Below are 17,684 nucleotides of genomic sequence, written 5' to 3' on the forward strand. Positions count from 1 at the left end.
CTTCTGGTGTATCTGAAGACAGTCACAGTGTACTCATATACATAAAATAAATAAATCTTTTAAAAAAATAGTAGAATAAGCACAGCTGGGCTGGAGACATGGTTAGCTCTTCAAGAGGACCACAGTTCAGTTCCCAGCACCTCCACAGCAGTTCACGACTGTAACTGCAGTTTCAGGGCATCTCACAACCTTCTCCAGTCTCTACCAGCAACGGGTACACACGTAATACCCAGATAAACATAGGGAAATACCCGTACACATAAAAATAACAGAAAAGCCACACATACACTTTTTGTTTTGTTTTGTTTTTTAAGACAGTTTCTCTGTGTAGCTCTGGCTGTCCTGGAACTACTCTGTTGACCAGGCTGGCCTTGAACAGAGAGATATCTGCCTGCTTTTGCCTCTACATGAACCATTACTGCCCAGCACCCACATACATTTTTTAAAAATAATGTTAAAGGTAAAGAAGGCTATGGGCGTGGTCAGGGGCGGAGCCCCTGACTAGAATCTCCCAAGTGAGGGGCTGGGGCCTGGCTCATTGGTGACCTCTCTCTTCTAACCATGTACAAAGGCCTTAGGTTCCATGCCCAGAACCAGGAAATAAAACACACCAAGACTCCTCCAGTGCACGCTTAGCTTCTGACCCTCTCTCTATCCAAAGGAAGCAGAGAGAAGAGACCCTTGAACAAGCCAGTGACCCACAAAATATGGGCTAAATTCCTCAAGTACCAAATCCACACCTGAGAACACCATTAATCTTTACAACACACGCCATCCCAGCCCCATGAGAGCCAGAGCCACCAACTCCCTTTCTTTCTAAGCCCTGATCCCCAGAGCCAGAGGTGGTGTCTGTTCTGGGTGAATCTGCACTGGGGAAATCACCCTCACTCATAGTAGGAAGGAGCTAGGCCTGGGACCTCATTCCAGCCAGGAATGAGGTCATCTCTCAGACAGGTCAGGTAGGGGGCGTGCTTCCCACCAGGTGCTCTCAACAAGGCGTGCTTCCCACCAGGTGCTCTCAAGTAGCTGAGAATTTAGGGGAGCAGGGTACGAAGGTAATGCTTACACAGAGGTTGGTGTCAGGCTTAAAGCGGGAGACAGGTGAAGTTGGTAGGGTGATTTAAGGGCTTTGTAGGGGACAATGGCTTTGGGTCAGGGATAGAAGATGGAAGGACCTGGACTTGCATTTGAAGACACAGCGTGGAGGTTCAGATCTGAGAGGGTACGTGGTGGATTTGGGGACACAATGTCTGTGGTTTCTGGCCATGTCTCCCCTGAGATGAGACACCTGGTTGTTGGCTGAATCACTGGGTGTTTATGGCAAATTTAGTTCACAATCCTTCCCACCGGGGGACTGCCAGATTTGAGACTCCTGGACTCTGGAGGTTGGCTCAGATCCCAGTTTGGATGTAGGGAGCATCTGAGGCAGAGGCGATTACATTTGGAAGTCAACAGGGTGCAGATGAATGGTTTGCAGTTGAGTCTTTGAGCGATCAGCGTGAGACAGAATGCTCTAAATTTAAGGGTACATGGCTCAAAAGAATACACAGTGGTGGTGACAGGGCGAGGTCATTGGGGACAGACCGTCTGGGATCTGATTCAGGACCTCATCTGCACTAGGTGGTTTTGGTGGAAGTAGTAAAGGGTGACCTGAATTTGGGGGCGCAAGGAGCCTGACCTAGGGTTCTGAGCTGAAACATGTGGAATGCCTGGATTTGGACATTACCCGTGCTCAGAACAAGGCTCTGGGGATGATTGCAGTGATGGACAGAGCGAGGTCAAGGCGAGGTTGCCGGGTGAGTGGACTCAGGGTTGGGGTGACTCAGGGCCTCATCTGGGAAGCTGGTTTGCATTCTGGGGTTCGGGGGAGCAACATGGGTGGTGCCCTGGATTCGAGGGGAGCAAGTATCAGAGCAGAGCTCTGGGGATGGAGGACTCTGACAGACTCAGAGAGCTGGGGGAGTCGGGGCCCGAACTGGAGGTCGCGGGGATGTGGGGTTCAGGATCAGGCCGCACTGGAGCACTTGAGAAGGAAGGGGTCGGCTGGGGGGCGGGTCCCCGAGTCACCCGTGTCCTCACCTGCCTCGCTCCGGTCGCCAGCCGGCACCCGCCGGTTCCCGCCGGTCCCAGGAACACGTCGCGCCTGTTCGAGGCCCCGCTGCTGCGCCAGGCCCCGCCGCCGCGGCTCACGGGAATCCCCCGGCCTCCGCCGTAGCTAATATGGCGGAACTCAGCGGCAACCCGACGCCCTCCCCCAATCTGTCCCGCAGGCCGCGCGCGCGCCCGCGACCGGCCCCGCCGCCCAGCGCATCACCGTGCCTAGGCCACGCCCTCAGACCCTCCCCCCAACGCCGCCAAGGTTTTCCTTGGGCAAGCCACGCCCTCAGCCACGCCCACGGCCCGCCACGCACGGCTCTCTCCGCCAACCCCCTGTGCCCTGGGTTGAAGCCACGCCCCTCGAGTTACCAACGCCTCTCCTGGGCCACGCCCCTGTACCGCCTCTTCCCCTGTCCCTCGAGGACACGCCCCCTAGACCCTCCCACCCTGTGCCGTGCTCGCGCCCACCCCGAACAACTGCGCCTGCGCGCCGCAGCGCGGAGCAGCTCGGGAGTGTGGGACGTCCTTCAGGATTTAAATCAATACAGGAAGCGAGGCGGCACTTGTTGCCCGGGGCAACCGTGGTGGGACGAGCTGTCTGGGGAGACCACGGCTGAATGGGGGTGGGGGGGAGCAGAACGGGAGTGACTGGGCGCGGAGGAAGGCGCGGCTCCTGTTTGGGGAAGCGGTGGGGCGCTTCTCCCTGAAGCTGTGATTCACTCAACAGTCAGGTGACTACCCCACGGATGGCGCCCGGCGCGCGGACGCTGCTGGTTACTCACTGTGCGTTTATTGTTTTCATTTTTCGAGCTGCCTCTCCCTCTCTAGCCAGATTAGCCTCGAGCTGGAAGCAATCCTCCAGCCTCAACTTCTGCATTGTTAGAAGGACTGTGAGACACCTGCCCCCAACTGGAGCCGACCTTATACCCAGAGCCATTTGGTAGAGGGCGAGAACCAACTCCTGCAAGGTGTAACTCTGACCATCCCACGGGCACAGCTGTGCCAGCCCCTGGCTAAATGACACTCATTAAACAAATAAAGAACACGGACTGCGCCGGGCGTGGTGGCGCACGCCTTTAATCCCAGCATTTAGGAGGCAGAGGGAGGCGGATTTCTGAGTTCGAGGCCAGCCTGGTCTACAGAGTGAGTTCCAGGACAGCCAGGGCTATACAGAGAAACCCTGTCTTGGAAAAAAAAAAAAAAGACGGTGACAGTGTACTTACATAAAACAAGTAAATAAATCTTAAAAAACAAAATACACACACAAAACCCAAAAAGGGTTGGGTTTAGTTATGTTGTCTGGCGTTCTGTTTGGTTTTTCGAGGTTAGGGTCTCTTGGTGTAGCCCTGGCTGTCCTGGAACTCGCTCTGCAGACCAGGCTGGCATCAAACTCAGAGATCTGTCTGCCTCTGCCTCCCAAGAGCTGGGATCAGAAGCATGCACCACCACCTACAGGCACAAATAGAACTTTTTTCTTTTTTCTTTTTTTGTGTTTTCCGAGACAGGGTTTCTCTGTGTAGCCCTGGCTGTCCTGGAACTCACTCTGTAGACCAGGCTGGCCTTGAACTCAGAAATCCACCTGTCTCTGCCTCCCGAGTGCTGGGATTAAAGGCGTGCGCCACCACGCCCAGCTCAGAACTTTTTAAAAATTTTAAATACACATAGGGCAAAGGGTGAGCTTCAGGCTGAGCTCAGTGGACATAGTGGGAAGGGGTTGTGCAAAGGACCTCTGGTGTTCAGCACACACAGCTATCTCAGTCCAGATTCCTGTGGCTGAGCGCTCCTCCTGTGGGGTCCACTCAGATCTAACATAATGCCAAAACAAATCATACCACAAGGTTTTGGGGAAGTTAGGCCATTCTCCTTACCTGGCAGATTGTGATAGCAAGAGAGGGGCTGGCAGCTGTTCAGAAATGGAACAGCCAAGACTCAAGACCAGGCCTCTGCAAGTGGAGCCACCCACTCAGAACCTCCTACAGCAACGTGGATGCCATTTTAGTCACAATCTAATGCCCACCCTCTGGAGAAGGGAGCAAGCCCATGGACAAAATGGAACATAACCCAGCCATGAAAAAGGCCAGGAATCTAATGGGTTATGAAGCAGAGGGACCCGGAAGGACATGGCTCAGTGAGAGGGCCAGACACAAAGTGCCACGCCCACCTTGTGGACTCTGACAGGAAATGTCCAGAGATGGGAAGAAGATTCCTGGGTGTCAACTGCTAGAGGAGGTTCAGGTGAGAAGTTAGGACGTTCAGATTGACCCTGGCTCAGAATAAATAATGAAGGAGCTGGTGAAGGTGCTTTCTGCCAAGCCTGAAATGTTGAAGTTTGGTCCCCAGGTCCACGTGGAGGAAGGAGAGAGTGGGCTTCTTCTGAGGTGGCCCCCACAGCAGCATGGTGGTGTGCACACACACAAACACACACAAGAAATGAACATATACAGATTTCAAATAATACACCTGGAAATACTGCAGTAAATAATAAATACAGCTGGAGATATATCTCCATGGGAGTGTTTGCCTAACACGAGTGAGGTCTTATGCTCAGCACCCACCAAAAAATAAATTAAAATCCACTTTTAGGGCAGGTCTGGACCCTTACCTGGCACATACCACCCTCTACACCATTAGCTCTACACAAACCAGGCAAGGTGGAGCTCTCCTGTCATCCCAGCCGTGGGGCATGGGGTCAGGAGGATCAGGAACCCCACATGGGCTGGGATTAATGTCATTGGCTCTTGCAGAGGACCTGGGTTCAACTCACAGCAGCCTGTGGTGACTCACAACCAACCATAACTCCAGGGGAATCTGATGCCATTTCTGGCCTCTGATGCTACTGAACAAACATGTTCCACAGAAACTCAAGCAGACACATTCACACTAAGCCGTTAAGTGAGAACAAAGAAGAAAATCTGAAAAGTTATTTTGATGATATAACAAAGTTTATAAATCTATTTCTTTGTTAAATTTGGTTATTAAGCTTGATTAACTTGGCATAACTGATGGGGGCAGGGCAGAAAAGCTTAGTCCCTGGGTCTGGAGAAGACAGAGCTGGATGTGGTGATGGAGGAGTCTACACCAGCCTGCTGGGGGGTGCAGAGAAGATGTCCCCATACAAGACTTGCAGTGTACCTGCAGAGGCTCTGGCCCTGGGGACCTCAGCAAATGCATAGCTCCAGGCCAGCCTGCCTGGGCTGCAGCGTGTCTCAGCCGTATTCCACCTGGCTCTGTTGTCAAAACACGAATAGATGAAAAAATTTACAAAAATTGGAGGTGTGGGCGATGGCACAGTGAGTAATATGCTACACACATGGTGGAAAGAGGTGTTGACTTATGCACATGGCACCTCGGTATATGTGGTCTACTCATAAATTTAACAAAATAAAATGACAACAGAGCCAAACAGCCAGTCTCAGTGACACGGGCTTGTGGTCCACAGCTTGGGCCCTGAGACGAGAAGAGACATTGGGTTCATTTCAACAACAAAACCCCCATTCATGTTTATTTTGTTTTCAAGACAGAGTTTACTGTTTTTAGACCTGGCTGTCCTGGATTCACTCTGTAGGCCAGGCTGGCCTCAAATTTAGAGATCCACCTGCCTCTGCCTCCAGAGTGCTGGGATTAAAAGTGATGCCTCCACTGCCTGGCTAACAAAACCCAGTCTTGTACTGGCGGGAGACAGGAGTGATGGGGCCACACACTAGCCACTGCTGGCTGACCAACCATAGCTGCAGAGGGGAAGTCATGGATGCTGGGTTCTTGGTGGCATTTTCTGCTCTCAGTTCCTCCCAGGGCAGCATGCCAAACCCTGAATTCATATCTGCTTCCTGCACTCCTGGGCCCATCCCTTCCCACTGGCTGGTATGGGGGCTGGATCACACCTGGTATCACCGGATCCTGTGATCTGCTGCTACAGCAACCACAGCCTTTCCTGGAGCTTCGTGTAAACATCAAAGCTGTGCTCTGTGGCAAGCTGGCCAGGGTGACAGTGCGGTCCGTTATCTGTGGCCATGTGCGTTATGTTTTTTTCTGTGCATATGCACGTGCACAGATGGAGGCGTCTTCCTCAATCGTTCTTATGTTTTAAGACCTGTCTCTCACTCCACCCGGCCTCCACACATGCCACCTCACCTAGGGAAGGCACTTTCAGAGCCCACAGGATGTACGTGGACAGTTGTTGTCTGTCGTCCCAGATCTCAGAAGGCAGCCTCCCATGTTGGAGGCCAGCCCTGGGCTGCAGAGCAAGATACTGGTCACAAAAACAAACATCCAGAGAGGAAATCCAACTAAGAAATCAAAAAGTACCTCTGGGCCCAACAGTGTCAGCTCCATTGTGGGTCTCCTCCCATGTTGCTTGCCCATGGAGGACCGCTTAGCAAAGAGCTGCATCACAGAGTGGACGTGACCTTCGCTTGTATTTTAAGGCAGGGGTTCACTGTATAACCCTGGATGGAACTTGCTGTGTAGATCTGGCCTCGAACTCACAGAGCTCCACCTGCCTCTGCCTTCTGAGTGCTGGGATTTAAAGATGTGAGGCAGTGTGCCCAGTTATAAAATGTTTTAAACATTCACTCCCAGGCTAATGTTCATTTTTCTTTGAATTTTTTTGGCATATACATTGTGTATTTTTAGCGTATGTACTCACATTTGCATTTTTCACATTTATATACATGCATCATACAAACCCATATAATAACAGGGTTCCTGGTGGCATTCTGATAAATAGATAGTGTATTTTTTGTCTTAATTTTATTTTTACTTTTAAAACATTGTTATTACCATAAATTAAGTTTACATAACTATGTAATAACGGATTTCATGGGGCTGGAGACATGCTCGGTGGTTGCTCTTCCGGAGGGCCCAGGTTCAGTTCCCAGCACCCACACGGTGACTCACAACTCTGACTCCAGTTCCAGGGGATCTGTCCCCCTTGCACAGACACACATCCAGGGTTTCTCTGTGTAGCCCTGGCTGTCCTGGAACTCACTCTGTAGACCAGGCTGGCCTCGAACTCAGAAATCCGCCAGCCTCTGCCTCCCGAGTGCTGGGATCAAAGGCGTGCGCCACCACCACCGGCTTATCTCCCATTTCTTTTCCTCCATTTGTTTTGGTCCCAGAGACCACTGGCCGCGCCCTGTAGAGTACAGCCACGCCCACTAGACACTGCGCATGCTCTGTGCAGATCTGTTGCTCTTTGAATGGGATCAAACCATTTCTTTTTCTCTATGGGGGGGGACAGTCGGAAACTCTTCTTCCGGAGGAAGACCGGAAGTCCTTCTCCGGCTCTTAGTACAGTCCTGGGGCGTCGCTGCCGCATCGTTCCGGGTGTGGACACCCCTAGTCGCGGCGATGGTTCCGCCCGGCCTGGTCACGTGGCCATCAAGATGGCGGCGTCCAGAGGACGTCGCGCGGGGTGCGTCGGCGGACCTGTTCTCCGCGCTGTCGCGGCGACCCTCTCCATCTCTCCCGAATGTGCGGAGCTTATTGACTAGTCTGTAGCCGAAAGCACCGTGAGCAGTGCCGAAAGTGCCTCCCTTCGGGGGACTTCCGCTTTGAGGTACTCGCTGCCCTGGACGCGCAGGGATTTCCCTTGGGGGGACCCCGGGACGCCCGCCACCAGGCTTCCTGCGGGGAATTGGACCACTTTGCCCCCTTTGTTATTTGATGTCACACAGGATATCATGTAGCCCAGGCTAGCCTCCTACCCCGTGCTTAGCCGACAGGTTGGCCGGGCTCACCGGCTGCTGGGGGGAGCTGGGCTTCGTGCAGGCCCGGCCCGCGCTCGACCTCTCAGCTTAAGTATTTGGAGACAAGATCTCCTGGGGCCGGCTATCCTCCTGCCTCAGCCTCTCCGGGTATGGGGCCTGCCCAGCCTGGATGGAGCCTTTTTGAGTTAAGCGGGAGGCCCCATACTCTGAATGTGCCTGTCTTCTGATGGGCATCAGTGGGGAGGCAGCCATACCTGCCTCATCAAACTCAGGGACGCTGGGTGACATCAGAGCCCAGAAGGCCTTCCGACTTGCCACAGCCTGCTAGTCCAGTTTGTTATGTGTGCATCTGCCGTATGTCTAGATGACTGACAGGGGCCGGTCCTCTTATACACGGCGATGTCTGTTTCCATGATAATCCATCCGTGAAAGAAAACACCTGTGCGGGTGTGTTGTCCTGCACCCATGGGGCCATGCAGAGGGTACAAGTTGTGCAAAGGCAGGAGCAGGGAGAAGTGCAGAGGGATAAAGTGTATCCCACAGGGAGTAGTAAGGTGTTGTGCGAGGCTATTGAGATCAGTTTTGCAACAGTTTCTAGATCTGTCATCTAAGCTGTCCTGAAAATGTCTCTTCTCAGTTCCAGGGTTGAGTCCCAGGAAGTGAGGTCACAGGGCATGGGGGAGAGAGGAATCCTCCAGGCCCAGCCTCCTGAATTGGAGCACGAGTCCGGGGCCTGGCCTCTGTTTGTGCCTCTCTGGGCATTGTGTGAAGCTTGTGACAGATACACAGGGGAGAGAGAGGCCATTGACCCTAAGGCCCAGAGACACAAAGTAACTTACTTGAACTGCACAGCAGAAACCATGGGCTGCTCTGGACTGTGAAGCCAATGCCAGTGACCGAGATGGCCGGGAAGAGTGCTCTGGCTTCCACCACCACCACCTTGGTGGAGGGTGATGGATGTGGAGAAAGTTCTGTGTTCTGGAACTCAGGAATCCTCCTGCCTCAGCATCCCGGGGCTGGAATGGCTGATATGCAGGTGTGTACCATAGCATGAGACTTCCCCTTCTCCTTTTTCTATAGCAGGTCTCTACTGCCAAGAACCCTGCGGCACAGATCTGCTGGAGAGGCTGTTGCCATGGTAACGGAGCAAGAGGTAGAGGCCATAGGGAAGACCTTGGTGGACCCCAAGCAGCCCTTGCAGGCCCGCTTCCGTGCCCTGTTTACACTTCGGGGACTTGGTGGCCCTGATGCTATCTCCTGGATCAGCCGGGGCTTTGAGGACAGCTCTGCTCTTCTGAAGCACGAGCTTGCCTACTGCCTGGGCCAGATGAGGGATGCACGGGCCATCCCTGTGCTGGTGGATGTGCTGAAGGACACGAGCCAGGAGCCCATGGTGCGTCACGAGGCAGGTGAGGAAGGGCAGCCCAGTGGTGTGTTCAGCTCTGTCCCTGGGGCACAGGTGGGTGCAGCTGCAGGGAGGTCCTGAAGAAGATGGGTGCCACACAGGGCTATGGACAGCACGGGGGGTCTATCCCCCAGCAGAGTTTTTGCTTCTGAGCTGGGCCCCATGCCAACCTGTTCTTCAGGGCCTTGGCACACTGTCCCTCTTAGCCCAAAGTCTAGTGATGACTTCTCACTCCATCCAGGGGCACCGGCTGGGGTGGGTGGCTTTAGACCCGGTGAGGCGGGCCAACTTGTTAAGGATTCTGATTATCCAGCTCAGAGGCTGTTGGCCCGGCTGTGGCCTGGGAGACCAGTCAGGTGTTGGGCATCAAGCAAGCTCCTTTCTACTGATTTGTCTCCTCAGGGGAAGCCCTGGGGGCGATTGGTAACCCGGAAGTTCTAGGCCTCCTGAAGCAGTATTGCACAGACCCAGTGGTTGAGGTGAGGAGACTCTGGCCCATCTCTGCCAGGACAAGCTCTATACGCCATGTCTGGTTACTAGGGCAACCTCCTGCAAAAGGATACTCTAGACATGGGGGGGGGCACCTGTAGGGTCTCCCCACAGCTCTGGATCCCCAGCCTTGAGAATTCTACCCTTGTCTGTTCACTGTTGAAACCTATGACCTATATGGTCCTTCCCCTTGCCCATACTGTACCCACAAATCTACTTTCTACCCCTGGACCCCCCTGTTCTGTACATTATTCTGTCAGGGAGTCTGCATTGTGTGGTCTTCTATGTCTGCGGCTCCCTGAGCACCATGTTCCAAAGGTTGGTCCATGCTGTGCTGTCACAGCCTTGCTCCTATTGATGGCTGAGTAATACTCCAGTGTGTGAGGGTGCGCCGCTCTGCAGGGCCACCTATTATTGCACCTGTGGCTGCTGGGTTCACCTTGCATCTCTGGCTTTGTCCTAGCATGTGGGTCCCAGGCTAGAGTCTGTCCTCTGCCTGCCTTCCTGCTTCTCATACCCCTTGCTTTTCCTGTGATGTCCAACCCCAGGGCCTTTGCACTGATTGCTCTGTGTTGCCCCAGGCCTCCACCCGTCCCCAGTGCCTGCTCATGCCACTCTTTGGTCTATGTCCAACCTGAAGCTACTCCGCTTGGCTCAGCCATAAGTCTAGGAGAGTGGGGATTGGGCAAGACATGCACCCCATGTCCCCAGCATCAGGACCCATAGCTGCCTCTTTCTGCTATTTGCAGGTGGCTGAGACGTGCCAGCTTGCCGTTGGGCGTCTAGAGTGGCTGCAACAGCATCCGGGGGAGGCCACATGTGCAGGACCCTACCTCTCAGTGGACCCAGCGCCCCCTGCAGCAGAGCAGGATGTGGGGCAGCTGCGGGAGGCCCTGCTGGATGAGGCACGGCCACTTTTTGAGCGGTACCGTGCCATGTTTGCCCTGCGCAATGTGGGTGGCAAGGAGGCTGCCTTGGCCCTGGCTGAAGGTGAGGCTGGAGCATAGCCCTGGACTGGGTGATCTCTTGTGCAGCCTGAGGGGCAGCTGTGAGTCCCAGGGCCACCTTCTTCCCATCCAGGTGCCCCCCACACACACCCTGGGGATTTTCCCTGGCTGTCTGACCATAGTGGTCTTGGTGTGTCCCTGTCTTGGGACCCTACGTGCCAACCCTTTCCTGCCCAGCTCTCCTTACCCTGTTTCGTTGGCCTTTGCCTTGCAGGCCTGCTGTGTGGCAGTGCACTCTTCCGCCATGAGGTGGGCTATGTGCTGGGTCAGCTGCAGCACGAGGCAGCCGTGCCCTGGCTGGCAGCCACATTGGCGCGGACCACCGAGAGTCCCATGGTGCGGCACGAGTGCGCAGAGGCCCTGGGCGCCATCGCCAGACCTGCCTGCCTGACTGCATTGCGAGAGCACATCGCGGACCCTGAGCAGGTGGTGCGGGAGAGCTGCGAGGTGGCCCTGGACATGTATGAGTACGAGAGCGGCCAGGACTTCCAGTATGCAGACGGGCTGGAGCGCCTGCGGCCGCCACCCTGACCTAGCACCTGCTGCTGCTGCTGCCGCCCCAACCCTGGCCACGTGTGCTGTGCCTCACATCCAGATTAGGGAGCAGAGCAGCTGAGGGCCCTGTGTCCCACTCGCCTCACCTGCCTTGCTGGGTGCTATCTGCTCTGTGGTTCTGTGTCTCCCGTGCCCTCCACACCAGCAGAGGTGGCAGTGCAGATGCTTGCAGAGTTGGCAAAGTTGTGGGGGCAGGGGTGTGTGGGGTGCACCTCACATCTGGGTCAAGCAGGAAGTACAAGCCAGCCCCAGCGTGCTACATGAATAAAATAAGTTATTTTTCACAAGTGCTGGCTCCTGCTCTGTGGGGACAGTCACATGGCCTTTGGGGGGGTCACAGAAGAAGGTTTAGTGGTTTAGCTAAAAGTCCATACTGTGGGTTCCCATCAGGCTCCCATAATTCCATGCTAGCTGGGACACCCACTTCCCTGGACCCCATTCACCTCTATAAATGTTGATATAGAACGCAGCAGCCCACAGCCATCTGTTCTAGCTTCCAAGGCCTGGATCTCAGGTGTCATACCCATGCACATGTCACGTGGCAGGTGACCCCTGCCCTCCCCTGCCTTCTGTGCTCTTCCCCCAAGAAGGGGGAGTGGGCTCTGGATTGTTCCAAAGTGAGTGATTTTTGTCCTTGCCACCATGGTTGCCATGCTGAGAGGCCAGAGGCTGGTGTGGGCACCTCCTGACAGCCCAGTCTTGTTTACTTGAAGCATCAACTTCCCCTGAGCCTGGAACTTGCTGAGTCAGCTGGGCCATAGCATTACCAGGGGTCATCCTCATGTTTCAGTCCCCCCCAGTGCTGGAGTTACAGTTGTGGCCACCATGCCTGGCTTTTCCATAGGTCTCGGGGATATGAATTCAGGTTCTCACAGTTGCATGATGAGAACCTTAGCCTGAGCTAGCCCCCAGCCCTATGTATGTTCTTTAGACGTGTGGGCCCAGGCCCTGTGCAAGAGCATCCAGTGCTCTGGCCAGTGAACTAACTCTTGGTCTTCCTCTCCAGGCTGGGTCTCATGTAGCCCAGTCTGGTCTTGAGCTCCCACCTGAAGTATAGCAAAGGATGAGTCTCCCTCGCTGCCTGTGATAGCAGGTGGGAATCATCATGTCCAGGTTTTTTTTAAATCAGAGGGTACAATGTGTAGCCCAGGCTAGCCAAATTCATGGCTATCTTCTTGCCTCAGTGTCCTGCTGGGTGCCGCGCTTCCTGGCTAGTCACTTTGTACTCATAGCACCGAGAGGTTACCAAGTCTCCTCACTTAAGTTTTCACTCCAGACTCAAATTCCTTATCTCCCATTTCTCCCCATCATGGCTTAAACTTATGCCACCATGCCTGGCCACTGTGCCCCGGGAACTGCCCATGGGAGCCCTCCTGAGAATCAAGTTACAGATCCCCTCCTTCCCTGATACCATCTGACCTGGCCGGTCTTCCTCCTCCTCGGAGCACCACCCTCACGTGACCCCTCCTTGACCCCTGGCTTTGTTCTTTCTTGGCCTGGCTGTCTGCCTAGTTCTCGCTCCACCTCCTGTCCTTAGTCTTTGTTCCTCTTCTGCCTGATACTTTGAGCATGAAACATGTTACAGACTGCAAAGACCACCGTCTGGTGCCTGTCCCAGTTGCAGTGCCCTGCTGCCCCCGAATGCTGGGCATATACAGGATGACTGAACACTTGAAGCCAGTGGCAGTGTAGTGGACTTAGCTGTTCTGTGATGACCAACCCCTTGCTATAAGGAAATCTACCGTACCAGAGCTGGGACAGTCACAGCACGGAACCCTCAGAACTGGGATTTGAACCCGGTCTCCCACAGAGTGCTCAGGTTGCCCCCTTCTTGAACCTCCCAGGGCTCCATCCTAGGGCCCACCCAGCAAGAAGCCATTGTACTCACTCCCACCGTCTACATGCTGTCCTCCCCCACAGTGGCCGCCAGAGGACGCCCGTGAGCAGAGTCCACTCTGCCTGCAGCGACCCGTGGGTCCCACCCTGCTGACCCTTCGTTGTTCGGTCGGTCACAGTGGCATGAGCCCCACGCATGCTCACCGAGAGTACCAGGCTCCGGGCTGCCCCAGAGCTTTGCACAGATGAGCCCTCTGCCTACCCTGCACAGAGAACTCGGCCTGCGAAGGCCATGGGGTCAATGTAGATGTACGCGTCACTTCTGGTGAGGGGAACTGATCCGGACAGATGGCCTGGAGGAGCTGTCCTAATCCTTTTAGCTCATGCCCTAATACTCCCGTGTGTGGGTCACCTCCCTCAGGCTCCTGTTGAAAGTGTCCCAGCCATGGCAGGGTCAGTGGACGAAAGACAGGCGGAGGACTGGAGCCCAGCCCCTCCGATGTATGAGGAATACCGGCCGCCCGCGCTGGATGCCATCCGCCTGCCTCGCTATGCCCTGTATCTGCTGATGGCTGCTATCCTGGTGGTGGCAGTGGCCTACGCCATCGTTGGCCACCTCATCAAAGATCTAGCTCATGACCTGGCTGGTGAGCCACTTTCCCGCCTAATCCATCCTGGGCTGGGGTCACGGGTGGCATGGGATGGAGCTCCGGTCTAGGCCAGGGTCGGGCCAGGGGTGGGCGTAGCCAGATCGGACCACGGCATGGGCGTGGCCAAGATCAGGCGGAGCGGTGGGCTCGGTCAAGGTTCCGGGTGGCCAGTCACGACCTTACCAGCCACTTGTCCCTGCAGACTGGGCCTTTGGCCCTAAGCCTGACCAGGAGGAAGGTCCCCGGGAGCTGCGGGCCAGCTTGGCCGCAGAGGACCTGGAAGAGCTGGATCTTCAGCTGGCTCTGGCCTGGCGTGGGGAGGACGATCCTGCCAGTGCTCCTCGCCGTACCTCCATCGCCTTCAGGGACCCGCCGGTGCAAACCAACTTTTGGAGGCTAGACTGACTTGGAGGAGGAGCACGTGTGACGCTGGTGGGCCGGGCAGTTCCCTCTGCCTCAGTTGGACCACCTGTGTATGTGACATGACTGTTGTACAACATAGGGTTTGGCCAGGCCGGAACTCAAAAGTCCCCTCCTAGGCTGGAGGGCTCTGATTGCAGACTCCACTTCCATTTTATTGACTTGGAGACAGGGTCTCATGTAGCCTAGGCAAGCCTTGAACTTGATATATAGCAGAGGGCGACCTTGAACTCCTGATCCTCCAGTCACCGTCTCCTAAATGCTGGGATGACAGATCTGGGCTTCTGTGATACCGAGGACAGAGCCCAGGGTCTCCTACAAGGCTGTGCCAGCTCGAGGCCCTGACATCTTCCTTCCTTCCTTCCTTCCTTCCTTCCTTCCTTCCTTCCTTCCTTCCTTTCTCTCTTTCTTTTTTGGTTTTTCAAGACAGGGTTTCTCTGCGTAACAGCCCTGGCTGTCCTGGAACTCAGAGACATCACCTGCAATATTTTCTCCCATGGATAATTCCTTACACAGACTCCTTTTGCGTCAGGAGTGTTTGCTGAGAGGAGAAGAGTGAGGCCAAATTCACTCACAAATTAAAAGCCTATCTGACTGTCCAAGTGCCGTGACCCTTTTGTCTCAGCCCTGTCCCACACGTTCTCACAAAACCCTCCTGTTAGTGAGCCCAGTAGCACAGATTGGAAACTGAGGCAGGCCACTGAGAAATGTCTGGGTGAAGGTCCCTCAGCTTAGGGAACTTGTCACACGCAGCACGGAGTAACCAAGCTGTCATCCTCAGCATTCAGAGGCTGAGTCAGGAGGATGGCACATTCCAGGTCAGCCTGGACTAGGGAGCATAAGGAGCCATGTGTGGTAGGTCCTCTCCACAGGGCTTCCCCCACCTCAGCTGTTAGGCTTGTCGGTCTGGGCTCCTGACATCCCATGTGGGCTGAGATCTCTCAGCACAGGACTCTATGAGTATACAGTAGGAGCTTAATATAGGCATGTCTGGTTGGGTTTCTGGTGACATCTTTAATCCCAACACTCAAGAGGCAGAGGCAGGAGTAACTCTCTGAGTTACGAAGTGAGTTCCAGGACAGCCGGGGCTACCCTGTCTCAAAAAAACCAAAACCAGAAAAAACAAGCCAACCCCCTCTTCCCAAACTGCATGAGACCTGCCTCAAACTTGGTATGTAGATGAGGAGACCTGGGACTCTTCATTCTCCTGCCCCTGCCTCTGAATGCTGTGATGACAGGCATGTGTCATCCCCCCCCCCTAGTTTCTGGGGTCCCCGGGAAGGAACCCAGGGCCTGTGCACACTGGGAGACTGCTCTGCTTCTGAGCTGCAGCCCAGCACACAGTTTTATTTCTGAGACAGTGTCTTGCTCTGGAGGCCAGATGAGGCCTACCCCTAACCATCCTCCTGCCTCGGGCTTCTGGTGTGTGGGAATGACGGGCACACGAGGACATCAATGCCCTGCTTCCTTGCTGTCTCGTGCACGTGCACAGGCTGTGGCCGCACCCGTGACTCCTCTGGGTGGGGCCCTCCTTTGCCCAGGTGGGGCCTGATATCTAATCAGATTGAGGCCCAAGGTTGAGGGCAGAAGCCTGTGCCCCGTTTTGTATGTTGAGATGTATGGATGCTCTTCAGGCAGGTGTCTCTGCCGTTGCATTGAGGGTCCCCCTTCTAGGAACATAGTGCTCCCCGCCCCCTTTGCAGCCTGGTGCTCACAGAGCTGCCAACCCCACTGGGCCGACACAAAGTTGTCAAGCTTGTCCCAGCCACCAAGCCTGACTGCCACACTTGGTTGTATGCACGTGAAGGCGTGGACGTCCCCATCTGTGCAGCCTGACTTCTTACAGAGGACGCTAAGGACCTGTCCCTGGGGCTGCTGGTCTCCAGGGAGGGGTGCAAGGTGCGGGGGAAGGGACAGTCTAGGTTAATATTAAACTAGCTGCAGACTCTGCCCTCCAAAGATGCAGGGGTCTGATGCCAAGCAGGCATGAGAGGCTGGGCCACAGACCACAGGTTCCCCGCCCTGCCCAACCACCCTGTCTTAACCCCACCCGAGCTCTGTGCGGCTCACACCCGCGGCTGAACGTCGTCGGCCCCTATCCAGCGTGCTGGCCATGGACACCCTGGGCAGGCTGCTGCTGCTGGTTCCTCTGCTCCTGACACCCGCTGAGGCCCAGCAGGGTAGGACTAGGGTGCGGAGCTCAAGCTGGGTGGGTGTTAGGAACTGGGGCAGGGGCTCTTCAGCGTCTCCTTTCCCATTAGGAGAAACTAAGGCAAGGCAAGTGCTCGGGACGAGGAAGTGAGGAGGGCTCTGGTGGGGACTCCAATGTCTCCTATCTGACATACTCCTGCCCTGTCTCTCTGTAAGCTGAGGCCACTGCCCTTTTCCAGCTGTCCTCTGAGCTCCTTCAAGGCCTCTCTGAGCTATCCCCCCAACCCTCCACCCCCGCCTCGCCGCTCACCTCCTCCCCTGCTCCCTCAATTACTTTATCTGAAAGCCCCACCCTCTAGAAGCCCAGCTTCTCCGGGAGGCCCGGGCCTCCTTTACAACCTCCGCCCCCTGAGCCCCTGGCCGCTTCTATTCTTGGACTTTCTTCCTGATTCCCACCTCTTTACGCCTTTTCTAAGCCCCGCCCTCCAAGACCCGCCTCTTTTAACGTACCCCCTATCTCCCGCACACCCCTCGCTCCCCAAGACCCTTCTTTTCCCTCCCGCAGACCCCACTTCTGCAGGCTCCCCTTCTCCCTGCAGGCCCTTCGTTTTTGGTGTCTGACTTGTCTTGTCCTTTGCAGCCTCAGAGCGCCGCCTGAAGCCTTGGCTGGTAGGCCTGGCCGCAGTGGTGGGCTTCCTGTTCATAGTCTTCGTCCTCATGCTGGTCAATCGTGTCTGGTGCGCCAAAGGCAGGTGAGGACCTGCCCCTGCCCCACGCAGGGCCTCCTTGACCTCCCCGCCCTTCTGTGCTCCCTCCCAGGGTCAGCCTGGAGGTCAACTTGCTTTGCTGCCCTGTTGATCCCTTCTGATTCTTGGAGTTCATGACCTCAGTTGGGGATACTGAGGCAGAGAACAGCTCTTGTATCAATCTTTCTGTGTGTGCAGAGCAGAGGATGAGGAGGCTACATTCAGAATGGAGCACATTATGAACGAGAACTCAAAGCCAAGGTACCCCGTGGGTGATTCCCCCCAGACAGCCCTGGGAGGCCCAGCTCCGGGGAGGGGACAGTGTCCAGCAGGTGGGCTCTGTGTGGGAATCTCTAATGCAGATTCTGAATCTGGGAGAGGGATAGAAGTGGGGGATTGTTGGAATGGGCAGCTGGAAATACAGCTGAGCCCTGTGAACCTGAGAGGGTCCTGAGGAAGGAAGGGCTAGGAGGAAAGGCTGGGGCTACCTGTACCCAGAATTGGTTTCCTGTACACCATCACCATGACCATCACTCTATCATAAGTGACCCACCCATCCACATATTCATCCACCTATCCATCCACCCACCCATCCACCTATCCATCCATCCACCCATCCA

General features: G+C 55.3%; 3 protein-coding genes across 4 annotated transcripts in view; 2 read left to right on the forward strand and 1 right to left on the reverse strand.

The window, feature by feature from the left end:
- Window positions 1-2,271, reverse strand: part of Fzr1 (fizzy and cell division cycle 20 related 1) — a 12,221-nt gene extending 9,950 nt beyond the window's left edge. Inside the window, exon 1 of the mRNA XM_021204431.2 lies at window positions 2,080-2,271. The gene's annotated coding sequence lies outside the window, so the exon portion shown is untranslated. The remainder of the gene's footprint in view (window positions 1-2,079) is intronic.
- Window positions 2,272-7,475: 5,204 nt separating this feature from the next.
- Window positions 7,476-11,548, forward strand: Dohh (deoxyhypusine hydroxylase). Of its 2 annotated transcripts, none has more exons than XM_029542362.1 (5): window positions 7,476-7,654; window positions 8,886-9,214; window positions 9,613-9,689; window positions 10,449-10,689; window positions 10,921-11,548. In XM_029542362.1, exons 2-5 carry the CDS (start codon window positions 8,941-8,943, stop codon window positions 11,235-11,237), a joined length of 909 nt encoding a protein of 302 aa, XP_029398222.1. In that variant the 5' UTR covers window positions 7,476-7,654; window positions 8,886-8,940; the 3' UTR covers window positions 11,238-11,548. The 2 variants fall into 2 exon arrangements, with proteins under 2 accessions (XP_029398222.1, XP_029398223.1); XM_029542363.1 differs by having other exon boundaries at window positions 8,889-9,214.
- A 4,627-nt stretch (window positions 11,549-16,175) lies between these two features.
- The window catches only part of Smim24 (small integral membrane protein 24), a 2,944-nt gene continuing 1,435 nt past the window's right edge, over window positions 16,176-17,684 (forward strand). The window contains exons 1-3 of the mRNA XM_021205728.2: window positions 16,176-16,347; window positions 16,959-17,070; window positions 17,263-17,325. Of these exons, the coding sequence (XP_021061387.1) occupies window positions 16,281-16,347; window positions 16,959-17,070; window positions 17,263-17,325 (242 nt within the window). The 5' untranslated portion in view covers window positions 16,176-16,280. The remainder of the gene's footprint in view (window positions 16,348-16,958; window positions 17,071-17,262; window positions 17,326-17,684) is intronic.

The sequence above is a fragment of the Mus pahari genome, chromosome 9, assembly GCF_900095145.1.
Source record: "Mus pahari chromosome 9, PAHARI_EIJ_v1.1, whole genome shotgun sequence".
Lineage (NCBI taxonomy): Eukaryota > Metazoa > Chordata > Mammalia > Rodentia > Muridae > Mus > Mus pahari.